General features: G+C 42.9%; 1 protein-coding gene across 1 annotated transcript in view; it reads right to left on the bottom strand.

Moving 5' to 3' along the window:
- Positions 1 to 10464, bottom strand: part of LOC136422493 (prokineticin receptor 2-like) — a 34566-nt gene extending 24102 nt beyond the window's left edge. The window contains exon 1 of the mRNA XM_066410263.1: positions 10217 to 10464. Coding sequence (XP_066266360.1) covers positions 10217 to 10464 — 248 coding nt within the window. The remainder of the gene's footprint in view (positions 1 to 10216) is intronic.
- Positions 10465 to 14202: the final 3738 nt, after the last annotated feature.

Below are 14202 nucleotides of genomic sequence, written 5' to 3'. Positions count from 1 at the left end.
ATCCATAAAAATTACTTGGTGTAGCCTTACAAGACTTTCCTCACTACTGCACAGCTTTAGGGAGAGTGCTGATTTCGAAATCCAATAGTATTGGTTATCCATCCTGCCTCTTTTCAAGAGACACATTGCATCGCTGTATTTGGGCTATTGTCCGGGTATAACCTCTCAATGGCGTTACATAAGATCTACACGATTTCCGGATGGATAGTGGCACGCATCTCCTGTGCACTTTGCTGATTTGAGATAGCACTTATAACGTTTAATCAGCGGTGTATCTTAGAACCTACAGCAGGCGTCGCTGACTGAAGTGGAGAATGATGCTTTTTCGAGCATGAAGTAGTGCAATGAGACTTCGTTACAGCTCACGTTTTCAGCCATGCTGCGGTTAGGCAGCGGTGTATCTTAGAACGTACTGCAGCCGTCGTTGATTGAAGTGAAGCATGGTGCTTTTTCAAGTAGCTAGAGTAATGCAATGGGGCTTCCTTACGGCTCACGTTTTCAGCCATGTGCACCTGGTCACCCCTACTCTTCTGGATACATGCTTTGGTTCTTCTGGATTCAATGGTTTGACCCCTGGAACTCATCCGTACACGGGACTGCTGGCTTTACGTCCCCATCCGAAATGACGGCTGCAATCCTTTTACAGTTATCCCCGAGCGGGGTTTGAACCTCATTCCTTGGGATCCATGCATGAAATTTGACGTCGGCCTTGATCGAAGTTAGGGATTGAGATATAAAGAAAGAACTTAAGCCACTAGGTAAAATCAAAACGAATTAGGGAGAGCGTTGATGATTTACATAGCCAGCGGTACTGGTTATCAATCCTGCCTCTTTTCAAGAGAATGGGGCTTCAATGGGCCAATGACCGGATATAAAACCTCTTGTTTGTTTGGATAGCATCTCTCGTGGGCGTTACTACAACTACAAGGTCTGCGCGATTTCCGGATGTATGCTGCCTCTCATCTAACACTTCTTTGCGAAAGTTTCTGTCATCCATACAAATTGAATCCTTGCCATGACGTCAATGAAAAGTGGTTTAGAATTTCATTACTATCAGCTGTGTGCTCTGTTTGCCGTGCTTTGTAATCTTATTACAGATTAACACCACACCCGTATGTTATTGCACTCAGAAAGATAAAAACGGATAAGAGCCACTTTCCTTCACCACTTACTGAAATCCTTGAAGTATTTGATACCCTAAGCTTTTTTCACCACTTAGGCCCCTTTCCTCTAGGCGGCGATCGCGCTGCGATGTAACCCTTGCCTTCATCATTGGAATATCATGCAAAATGTAGAAGTATGACTGAAAAGACAACAAAATACACAAAGCGTAAAAAGATTCGCTTTTCATCTCTGAAATTCGCCGCCTTAGTGGAATGGGAGTGTTAATGAAATTGTTTCTTAACCCTAAAGCTGCCAGTCCCGGTTTTATCAGGGATACAGAAACATGCCTTGTGTGCTGGGCCCGGCTATAACCGGGATAGGGTATTTGATACTCGAAGCCTTTTCAAGGCTACGAAGGACGTCATAGAATTTTGCATGGACAACAGCCTTGCTGTCATGTTTTTACGTTCAGCCTCATTTTGTCAGGGTGGTATTGATTTATTTACATTGTAGAATTTTAATATGTTTCTTGCATGCGTGGGTGTTTTTCTAGCATACAATCTGACTTTGTGCAGCACCGAAGAGCGGTTATCTGCACAGGGTTTATCAAGTCAGATTCTGGTTGTTCCAATCGTGTCTTTCCTGTCAACACGGACGGTCAAAGCGACCATAATCTTACAAATCCGTGATCTTACACTAATGTGTTCTAATATCCATCAATCATCCGACATCCCTCTCTGTTGATGGCAAGATGATTAGAGATGTAATCCAGTGCCAAATCATCCCGTGCGTAGAGGCTGACAACAATGCACTAGACTTAGCTGCAGGGGATCAGTTCCAAGGCACCGATAATGTGGCCCGGGAACGTTAAACCGATGACAAAGGAGTCATCTTTTGATTTAATGGCCGTTATATGAGAGAGAGAAGATTCAGATTCGTGGTAATATTGCACGTAGAAGCCGACAACAATGAACTAGATTCAGCTGTATGTAGGGAATCATTATAAAGGTACAGATAATGTGGCATGGGAACGTAAAACCGATGACAAAGAAGTCATCTCAAAGTTTGATTTAATGGCCGTTATGAGAGAGAGACGATTAGTAGTATATTGCACGTAGAAGCCGACAACAATGAACTAGATTTAGCTGTAGGAGATCAGTTCTAAGGTACAGATAATGTGGCCTGGGAACGTTAAACCAAAGTCTTCTTTTGATTTAATGGCCGTTAAGAGAGAGAAAAAAGATTCGGGTTTATATTGCACGCAAAATTATAGCCTAACAAGATATAGATTTAGCTGTAGCGGATCAGTATCAAAGAGCAGATAACGGGATACGGGGAACATTAAACTGATGATGAATGAGCTTTGCGTAACCCAATGGTCATTAAGAGACAGAGGAAGGCTTCTCTTCTTCTGATTGTATTGCGCAAGTAATTATAGGCTGGTAGAGAGAAGAGACTGTGGCGTTACACAGAGCTAGAGATGGGGGAATGTGAGTCGACATCAAAGCAACTACTACGTAGGCATAATCAGAATGCATGGTTTAACAACGGTAGAATGGACTCACAGAGGGCAAAACTGTTTTTTGGCAGAACGTCTTATTGTGCTGAAAAAGTTTTCATTACAGAACTGCTGGGGCCCAGCATTCAAACACTTCCTTCAGATACGTTGATGTAGGTTAGACATCCAGGTAATAAGATACCCAAAAAATAGTTACTCAAGCAACTGGATACAATTTTTAAACAGTCAGACGTTTTAGACAGCATCTGCTTTATTTCGTCAGGGACTAAGGAAAGATCTGACAGAACCAGGTTTTATACCAAAACTCTGAATAGATATGTCAATTAAGTGAAATATCTAGAGTGAAATATTTCTCGTAAGGCTTGTTTAATTGTAGTTCATCAATTATACAAATAAGGTTTTGATTAACATAACATGTGTCTATTGCTCACTTCCTGTCACTCTAAGGTGAACGTGACCAACATACATGGAATATATAACTGCGAAAACACAAACAAACCAGTAACAACACCTTCCCGTGAATTAGGGGCTTCTTCCATTGACCCCAATGACCAGGAGTGTCTACCATGTCTGATAAACGACTAAGTTTACCACCTCTTAGGGCGTGTGGCGTAACGGCAGGATGTTTGGCCCAGAACCCAGAAGTCCTCGGTTCAAATCCTGTCATGTCACTGAACTTGTGCCCTTGGGAAATGCTTTTCACACGACTTTCCTCACTCCAACCAGGTGTAAAAATGGGTACTAATTCTAAGGGTACCTGCTGAGGGTTGAGCTCCACCTTCCAATACAGGCTGCGAGGGATTTATTTTCGAATCAAGCATTCATCATCATCATCATCAATACCGTGCCCTAGACACAGTGGATTAAGAACCCACTACTCCTACAGCCTCAAGAAGCTACAGGACTATTTGTACCTACCACCACTGAGTTTTACTCCCAATCACTTCTGCACATCTGGCCTTTGCGGTGACATCACGTTACAACTCACTTCCTGACACTCTACGGACAGCATATTCAAATAACTACGAACACACAAGAAAACAAACATCCAGAAACACCGAAAGCAAGACCTCCGTGCAGGGAGACAAAAACACCTTCGCGGTAGTAACTAAGCTCTAATAATGGCCAAGATTTTGTTTTGACGTCAATACAGCATTAAAGCTCACTTGAAAGAACCTGATGTCCGTCTTGCAATAATCGGGTTTTAGCGCCCCATCATAGATCAAGGCCTCGACTAATGGCAGACTTATAATCAAGCCCCCATCTCACTGGACCCGCGGCACGCTGGCGGCATCGCTGCATTCTAAACTGGATTTGTGTTACCCTTGACTTTATAATGGGAATATCATTCAAAACGTATGACCAAAAAGACAACAAAACACACAAAGCTTAAAAAAGATTCGTTTTTTGTCGATGAAATTCGTTGAGTGCTTTGTCAATTCGATCGGCCGCAGCGACGCCGCCAGCGTGCCGCGGGGCCAGTGAGAGGGGGGCTTTAGTTCTTCCGACTCGCTAAATCGCGTCTGTTGCGATGACATTATTCTGACCTTTCCTGCCGAGAAATGTACGCAGCAGTATTGATCCCTGAAGGAAAACCTCCTAGCAACATCAAAAGATTTATTTGCGATCATGCTTCGAAGCCTTTCTTGCCGCAATGTGCGATATTTCTTTTGCGGCCTTAGTATCTATTACGCTGATATTAGAATAGGGAGGATATTTACCGGGGGGGGGGGGGTTGGTCACCTGCGCATTTGTTCAGTCATTCACCCTATTTTGGCCGAATTCTACAGTGCCCCATAGGAAGGCCTGGTCAAAAGGCATTAGCCTCCTGGAGACATCAAAAGAACATATTTGCGATCATACGATCTAGCCGCAATGTGCAATATTTCTTTTGCGACCGCGAGCGTTGGTTGAAGAAGCGAGTCATGACGGCATGACATAACATTAGGGCGAAAAGTGAAAGTAACCACCGTCCCCTAACAGATCTTAGAAGGGTGTTGGGAAAGTTCCGTGACTGTAGCATCAAGTTTTTGAAAACCATGTATCCTGGCAATTGTATGTTATGTTAAAGGTATGTGACGTCAGAAGAGGATGTTCACGTTTTACAATTCAGTGCGCCTTTATCAAATCAATCGCCGCCACTATTACCGCTCTCGGGACCACCTGGGTTCTTAAATCGAGATAACAAGGAGAGAGGGCCACCATTTGAGCCTAAAACTGCTTCAAAGCCCTGTGTATCTATTTCCCTTCTGGCTCGTTATACTTGTTAAACGACGCCCTTCACACGTCCTGCCAGACTTCGAAAGAAAATAATACTTCATACCATTCTCAGGGGGGCGATTTAACAACCGCGAAAACTCCCCGGTGGAGAAATGAAACACTACCTCGGGAAGTCGTGGCCGTCTGATCTGAGATGTTCGGGGAAGTGGCGTTGGAGTTAATGCCACTAGTATGTACATGTAACTTGTCAACAAAAGGGTCAAGTCATATGCGTCAAAACGTGAGCCACCTCGTAAGACACACACCTTACAAGGTGCATATGTATGCATCATTGTCATCATCCACTGATCTCTGCATCTGCAGTCGTTGAAACGTCCTGCAGCTGCATTCACTGCATTCAGTCTTTCTTCATCTTTCTCTTGCCTTTCTCTTTGCCTTGCATTCTGCGAGCTCCCTTAGTTCTTGAGTTCTTTTCTGTTGTGGAGTGGGGGGGGGGTCGCCCTTTGTACTTTGTGCTTCAGATCTCCCTTCAGCATGCTGAGTAGATTGACACAGTGTCTTCCTTTGCGTGCTTTGTATCTGTTGGAACCTAAAGGTCCAATCGGGGCTGTAACCTAATATGCATGGATGCAACAACGCATACAGACGTCATGAAAGAAGAAGCTTCGAGATCACAGTCGAATAAAGTACACTGTCAAACCTGTTCATATGGCGACCACTCAGGGGACTTTGACGAAAATGACATTTGACAAGTGGTCACTATACACAGGATTCTTGCTGCATAGGTTAATGGAGAAAATAATCCTCGGAACAGCGAAACATTGCCAGGTGGTCTTAGACTAGGCTTGAGCGTATCATGTTTTCCTTTTAAGGAGAATTTACCCTACATGAATGTCAAGACACAGTTTGAACTGTGTGGTGATGAATGGCACGCGTAAAGCAGGGTACGGTTATCTGGTTTTCAACGGTATTGGCTGCATGTATGCTCAGGACAAAAACGAAATGAAAAAAAACCCAGCTCGGGCACTCAATAAGTGTGAGCTTGTACCACATGCCAACTACTACTAAGTCCTAAGTCCGCTAGTGGTTTCTATGTCATAAATGTCAAGACACAGTGAACGGTGTAATGAGAAATGGCACATGAAAAGCAGGGTACGGATATCTGTGACAGGTTTACCACGGTATTGGCTGCATGAATGCTCAGGACAAAAACGATATGGGAGGGAGCTTGTACCACATGCCAACTACTACTAAGTAAGACCCTAAGTCCGCTAGTGGTTTCGGTCTCATAAATGTCAAGACGCAGTTTGAACGGTGTGATGAGATGATAAATGTTCCCCAGACTGTGGTGAGGGTGTTCTGTGGGCACCGGAAGTTTGCAGTGGGTTTTATCGATCCAGTACGGCTTGAAAATACAGACGTGCGCCTGACCACATCTGTGCTGACCCAGACAGACTAACACGATGTTGTCACTAGTACATACTATGTAACTCGCCAAGATTAGGGTTAGGCGGGGATTTAGCCATATGCGTCAAAACGTGAGCCATCTCGTCCAAACACACACCATACAAGGTGTATATGTATGCAACGACGCAGACAAATGTCACGGAACAATCAGCCGCGAGAAAACAGTCGAATAAAGTATACAGTCAAACCTGTTTGTATAGCTATAGCGACCACTCAGGGAACGAAATGATCACAGGATTTTTACTACTTGTGTTGATGGAGAAAATAATCTACTGACCACCAAAACATGATCAGGCGGTCCTTATGCAGATGTGGTCTTTGGAATAGATTTGGCTGTATCGGTTTTTCCTTGGTTTTACCCTCCCGCACTACGTGGATGTCAGGACGCAATGTGAAAAGTGTGATGATAGATGTTGGTTCAACTGTTCTGTAGGCGCTGGAAAGTCTACAGCGGGTTTTATCGATCAGGCACGGCTTGCAAATACAGACGTGGGTGTGACCACATCTGTGCTGGCTCAGACAGGCTAACACGACGAATAGCAAATTTCTTCATTCACAACCAAGTATTTACACGAGCCGACGTTTCGATGACTGTCAGGCATCTTCATCAAGGCAATATTGACTAAGATAAGAGACAGTCATCGAAACGTCGGCTCGTGTAAATACTTGGTTGTGAATAAATAAATTTGCTTTTCAGACATTCACTGACATGATGAAATTATTCACGGAGCCTAACATGATATTGTATGGCCTGAAGGTAATGGAACCGACAGAATCATTATCAGTGCCGTTTTAATTGCCCATTAGAAATGACAACTGGTTGATACATATCATCATCACTACAGCGGTGTCAGAATAACTTGACTCTTAAAGGAAGCCTACCAGATAGAAGGGCGTAGGTGATAGACACAAAAAGGGCTTACACGATGTGTGTGTGTCTAGAGGCCTTGCAATGACAGAGGGCATTGATAGATTTTACTGTTCTGTTATCAAAGAATTCGTTGGCTTAATTTTTTACGTCAATTATTGGAAGGTACCGTGGGACGAATAATATTTGGTATGTTGGTAGGTGTTTTGAAAAGTGAAGTATTGATCAGGCATAGTCTGGACGTTTTGTCATCTGTCTTCGAGTGGCATCCACTGTAGATTACATTCTGGTTTCATGCTGGAAGCGCCTATCGTGTTGTATCACAACTGACCAGATCAATAAGATAGCGGCATTCTCCACCAGACTAACTGTGCAAGCTGTAGGGAGAATATTTGTCAGGAAGTTTGGCCTCCAGAGGGTTTCACTTGCAAGCGTGGGGGCATTGATTATTAACGCTACTGACTCTACTGGCCTTATATGAAAGAAATCCGTCTCAACCTATATTTCTAACATCACAAAGAGACGAGAAGAAGACGAACCTATGTATTAGAGTAGCTTTAGAAACTATGTTTTAGATTAGTATTAGAAGTCCTGTCAGTGTCATTATATGTGCTTTACCAAGAATTCTTTTTAGTTTGTATACCAGTACTTAGCCCGATAGGGCATGAATGTACAATAAAGGTTATTGTTATTATTATCATAATTTTCCTTTTTTTGCCGAATTCTACGATCCATGCCGCCGTAGGAAGGCCTGGTGGAGGGTAAAATATCGGGGTGCGGGCGGGCTCTGGAACGTTCTGGAAGAGTTCTTTACGGACTTGTTAAACTGGTAACAGATGCCGGGAGTGATGATGGCGACAGCCCGGTATACGTCAGTATGTTATTATTGATTTGCGAGTGCGGGTGAAGTAATGTTTGCTCTGCAGCACAGATAGGCGTACATAATTCATGTACTGTACCGGGTAGCACCGATAAAGGAAAATTGAATTCATCTGTCAACGATACTGATACCATTATACGACTTGTTGTAAAAGCGTCGGCTCCGTTGGACTGAATTGTCAATGTCATAAAGTACAGAAGAATGTTGACAGAAGAAAATAACGAAAAAAGTTGATATTATCAATTAAGACGAATTGTAACATACTGTATCATCAACATCAACATAATAATTCGTTGAAAAACGCTTGAAGTCAAAAGTCACATTAGAAGAAACAGCAATGAGGTTTATAATGCATATTTACAATCTTCTTGCACTTGTCTCAATTTATACTTTGGGAACCGGTTTACAACAGGTTTTATTGATCCATCGCTGCGTGTGTATTACGAGGGGTGAAATAACATCTGTACTGACATAAATAGGTCGTATCATTGTACTCATAACATCATTTCATCGGCTTCAATACCATGAGCCGGATATAATACCGGATTATAGGTGTCTTCTCATGCTTTCAATGAAGATTAATGAGTGCACAGCTCTCCAGTTTTCTCTAGTTTTCTCGAAGTATATTAAATTTTCCACATTTAGAATTCATGACTTGCGGGATGACTAGGAATCGCAACTAACCATAGAAGTATTTCATGGCATGCTATCGCGGGAATAGTTACCTTTAAGAGTTTGCAGATGAAAATCTAATGAAAATTAATAAGTACCCAGCTTTCTGGTTTGAAATTGTTTTTTCAAAGGATATTAAATTTTTCGCATATAGAATTCATTACTTGCGGGTCGACTAGGAATAGCAACTAACCATAGAATACGATATGCAAGGATTTCATTGCATGCTATCACGTGAAACATTTAAGCGTTTGCAGATTAAAATTTAATGAAAATTAATAAGTACACACTCAGCTTTCTGGTATGAAATAGTTTTCTCAAAGGATATCAATTTTTTTGCATTTAGAATTCCTTGCGAGATGGCTGGGAATAGTACCTGACCATAAAAGACGGTACGCAAGGTTTCCAGTGCATGCTACCGTGTGAATGGCCACCTTTAAGAGTTTACATATGAAAATCTAATGAAAATTGATAAGAACACATCTTTCTGGTTTAAAATAGTGTTCTCAAAGGATATTGAATTTTTCACAGTTACAATTCATTACTTATGGGATAGCTGGGAATAGTAACTGGCCATAAAAGACGGTATACAAGGTTTTCAATACATGCTGCCGCGTGAAAAGATACATTTATGCGTATACATATTAGGCTTTATGATAATACGGGATTGGTAGAGGGAATAGCTAACCAACAGCAAAAAATCACAGGTTTGCTTAGATTTCACAAGCATATGTGCATGAATGGTACGATGATAATTAAACACTCAATATACATTGAAAGTAAATTGCCTTGTACAAAGGTATTCTTGGATTAAAGAATAAAAACAAAGTTAGATAAATATCTCGCGGTTGGTACATCTCTATGGCAGTCTTGATCATTGTATGAAATTATGCTATACAGTGCAACATCGTACAGCCATTTGAAACCTTTTACGCTTGCCAGCTAGGAGATAATGTCATGTGCAATACTATATGTCGTTGTGAATATTTGTAACCTTTGTCAACTGAATGCCACTTGAGTGTCACTTACCCTGCAAAATGTCAATGAATACGTATTGAATCTTGAAACATCTGTACCAAAGCTGGTGTGTTACGCCGAGGGGCGGTTATACCGGCTTTATAGATACAGATAGAGTAACCACCTACAACAGAACTGAACAAAAGAACCATGTAGACTCGCCCTACTCTGTGGAATGGCTGTCAACACTTAGATACAGATACTGACTACCTTTGTCAATTGAATGCCACTTGAATGTCCATTACCCTGCAAAATGTCAATGACTACATATTGAATCTTGAAACATCTATACGAAAGCTGGTGTGTTACGCCGAAGGGCGGTTACACCGGCATAATAGATACATTTCGAACAACCGCCTACAACAGAACTAGACAAAAGAACAATGTAGACTCGCCCTACTCTGTGGAATAGCTGTCAACACATAGATACATACATACAGATACCATAAATGAAAGAAGAATGCCCTACCTTGTCCGTGTGCCCTCGAAGCGACAGACCACCGCCACCAGTAGCGTGTTGCCCACGGTGCAGACCAGGAGGATGGCCGAGTACACGAGCCCGAGGAGCACCCGGGAGACGTACACCTTGGCCAGGAGGTCCTCTACCGTCGGGAGCTGGAACGCCGAGGACGGGAAGCCGCTGAAGTTGTAGTACGGCAGCTTGCTGAAGTCCGTCGTGTAGTTCTGGTCGTCGCCGTACAATGCGTAGTCTGCCATGATCTTCTATCTACCTTTTAGGGGTCTATCAGTCCACCTAAAAACTCTTCTGATCTCGTACGTACGCTACTATGACGCTGAGTACTGGCAGCAAATCTGGCAAAATTCACGTCGCAAAGATGCTTTGCCCAGCAAAACCCCCGCACGTGCCTAAGCAATCAAGCAAGGTACTGGTCCTAGCTAGATCATCGGCATAAATCGCAGACGAACTGATCTCGCGCCAAACTGAATACCTCTGATGCCACGGCAAGAGAGAGCGTACCAGAGCAGTCGATTGGTATGCATTGATGCGGTCCAACCACTGGTATATATGTACCACAAACCGTTGCCACGTCATCATTAAAAATTGACCAATGAGAAAGTTAGGACGTACCATCAGCCAATAGCGAGCCACCAGGACCGAGAGCTAAGGAAAGATCATGATTATCTTTCCCTCCCTAAGAAGTGGGAAGGGAAATACGTCATTTTATTTCAATGACTCTAATACTTTCTTCCTGTCTTTTTTTTACCAAACAGCTTTTGAGTAACATTTTTCATGGAGTTTCGAGGGCCCCGCAATGAATATTTCGCCTGACTCACTTCTCCTTATACGTGTGTTATTTCACTTTCCTACCATAACTGTAAGTAGGTCAGTTAGAATCTTTATGGAACAGCCCTCGCAGACATAAATGTATAATATTTTCGATCTGTGCTTGTAAAGCTGGTGTGTTACGCCTAATGGCGGTTATACCGGCTATATAGATACAGATACAGATACAGAAATGCAGTAGCTAGATGTGAAAGGTGTGATGATATGACCAGCTGTCGTAATGGTGGTCGTAGCTGTATCTGTACATGTACTTTGTTCCTACCATAACTGATGTACCGTGCAAAATGTGTGTGGAGGATCTTAATTAACAAATGTAAGTGGGTCAATCAGAATCTTTATGGAACAGCCCTGGCGGATAGATGCAGTAGATGTGACAGGTTGCTCACTGACAAGCTGTCGCCGCGTGCCTACGAAGTTGGCATGGTTGTATTGGGTGAACAATACAGATACAGATACAGCTTTCATCGATTATAGCAAAATGCTGTCTTAGAATCCTTTCCTAATGCCATTTTAATCAATCGTATGCCGTATGGGCGAAGATTTGACAATGTTAGAGGAAACCATAATTTTATTGTTCCGTTTACCATCTTCTTAAAATAGCATTTTCCCTTCTGAAGTACTGATCAGTGTGCTTTCGGGAAGGCACGTTTTGCTATGGCGTGAGGGGGAAATAGTCTGAATTTGCTTTAATCAAGCGCAGTTATTTTAGCTTTCTCGCTCGCTCAATTAAACTTGATTTGCAGCCGTGAGGCGCTTTCCGCTCATTTCGCGCGCTAATCATTACTTCAAATATGGATATGCTAGAATGGGATATAATAGCCATGTTTTTTTATATGTCCCCGTGGCGTACGCGGTAACGCAACCCCGCTGCTTCGCCATCTGGATCAAATTCCGTGGATCCTAGGGCCCGAGTTCGATCCTAGGGGTCGACTCCAGGTCGGACATATTGTAAGGGATTGGATTCGTCTTTTTGGATGGTGACGTAAAGCCGGCGGCCCAGTGTATGAGGGAGCTTCAGGCATTAGCCTCAAGCGTCAAGCCTCTGCACGTAAAGAAGCCAACACACTTATCGAGAAGAGTAGGGGAGACCCGGTTGGGCAAAAACGCGAGCCGTAGCGAAGCCGCATTGCACTACCACTAGCTACTTGAAAAAGCATCATGCTTTACCTCAAATGAGGATGCCTTGAAACGAACGAATCGTACAAGATGATTGGGCTACCATTAATTTCACCTTGATGCAATATGAGTGTAATTACTTTACCAGATATGACGTAGGCGTCATATTTTCGCAACAACTGTGCATTACGTTTTGAGTAGATCCATTTAAGGACAGTCACGTCTGGGCTAGCCTCTACCAGGCTCCACAGGTCGCTAGAAAAACAGTAGAAATCGGCCAGACGGATAACATGCCGGAGTTAGTCCGCTATAGAAGTTACAGTTTGCGACCTCTGGCATATTGGACCCTCTCTCCGTGGCCGACTCCCTTAGCATACTATTCACTCTATTTGACCAATTTCTACTATTTTTCCGGGCATCTGCAGGGCATGGTAGAGGCTATTTCTGGGCTGCCATGATGGTTGAAGTGGCAGAAGAGGACTGGCACCCAACATGATTAAGCCAAGATCCATTTAGAGACCTTTTGAGTTAGGACAAAGTACAGCAGCACAGTGAAACCGGTGAAATGGCCTTCCTGAAGAAGGCGACAGTGGTCGTCGAAAATTCGATCCCTGAATACCTTAGTGTTGGAAGAAAGTTTAGCATTGTATTATGATTACTACCAACACAGATGAGCTTTCATCATAGTCGGTAGGGTGTTTGCCTTGCATACGGTAAGTCGTGAGTTCTATCCCGGCCGGGTCATACCAAAGACTCTGAAAATGGTACGTACTGCTTTCTGTGCTTAGCACTCGGCATTTAGGAAAGAGTGTGGAAGTTAAGTTAAACACACACCACTACCAGTGGACCAGCCCCCTGCTGTAGTGACTTGGGCTACAGAAATGGAGATGGGCGCCACCCCTATGCGTCTTATCAAGACGTCTGGGATACTTTTTTTACAGCAGGACGAAGACCGTTGAATACTTTGGATACTTCATTTCCTCCGCTATCTATCATACAAGTAACAAGTAAGTAGTTATTATTCCTGGAGTACAAAAACAACATACAACTGACAAAGTACATACATAAGTTGCAGCGATTTTGCGCCATTTGGCGAGTGCCTTTCGCAATTTGGCGAAGTCCGGTGAGATACCCGCTTAATGTAATATATATTCTTCTCGCTTTCTCAAGATCAAAAGACCAAGGACTATCACTTGAGCTCAGGCCAAAGGTTCGCTCCAGCCTTTGAAGTACGCCATTTCTTTCTAGATAAGGGCATACTAGATAAAAGAGCGTGTCACCATTGTGATTTGCGCCTACGGTCTAACAGATATGCCATTCTTGCCTGCTGTGTGGGGGTCACTACGACGCTAAGATGCGCCGCACTGCATTTTCTCTGTTGTAAACACATGCAGCGTTTACTTTCATCCTCCCACGTAGGCTTAAAGGGCACATAGGCTTAAAAGGTCAGTCAATTAAAAAGTATAGTTATTATTTTTGTGTTGGCAATGGCAGGTAAAACATTGATTCAGAATGACATCTACCAACATAGATGAACTTTCAAGTGAAGTATAGATACTTGTTTTTGTGCTTGTTTGTAACATTCATTTACTACGTGCAAGGTACTGAATTATCATCTATTCAGGTGGGATTGCTATAAAGTTTAAGAGAATTATGTTTCGTCAGAATTTTGTTTATTTTTGTGACATTGAAGTCTGTATGATGTGCTACTGTATCGTTATAATGTCATGCATAGCAACTTTTTTTTGCATCTTTGTCAAAATTGTTTACAACGCTAAAATGTGTATTTTCAAGAATGTTGCAATCTAAGTTGCAGGAAGTTGTGTCGAAGTTGAGAATCTGAGACTCCAGGAAGTTAACTGTGGGAGCTAAGGCAGCTTTCGGCGAACCGGACAAGTTGAAGAAGGACTGATTGCAGCTGCTAACACTGCAGGAGCAGAACTCATTGGACTACTAGCTACTACACTCTAGCAGTGGCCATTTTGTATGGCTCATCTGGGCTTCATACTCAAATGCATCGCGCGCGCGTGTCA

Source organism: Branchiostoma lanceolatum, chromosome 17, assembly GCF_035083965.1.
Source record: "Branchiostoma lanceolatum isolate klBraLanc5 chromosome 17, klBraLanc5.hap2, whole genome shotgun sequence".
NCBI classification, from domain to species: domain Eukaryota; kingdom Metazoa; phylum Chordata; class Leptocardii; order Amphioxiformes; family Branchiostomatidae; genus Branchiostoma; species Branchiostoma lanceolatum.
The sequence above is the reverse complement of the archived record's forward strand: the minus strand, read 5'-3'. Positions and strand labels throughout refer to the sequence as shown.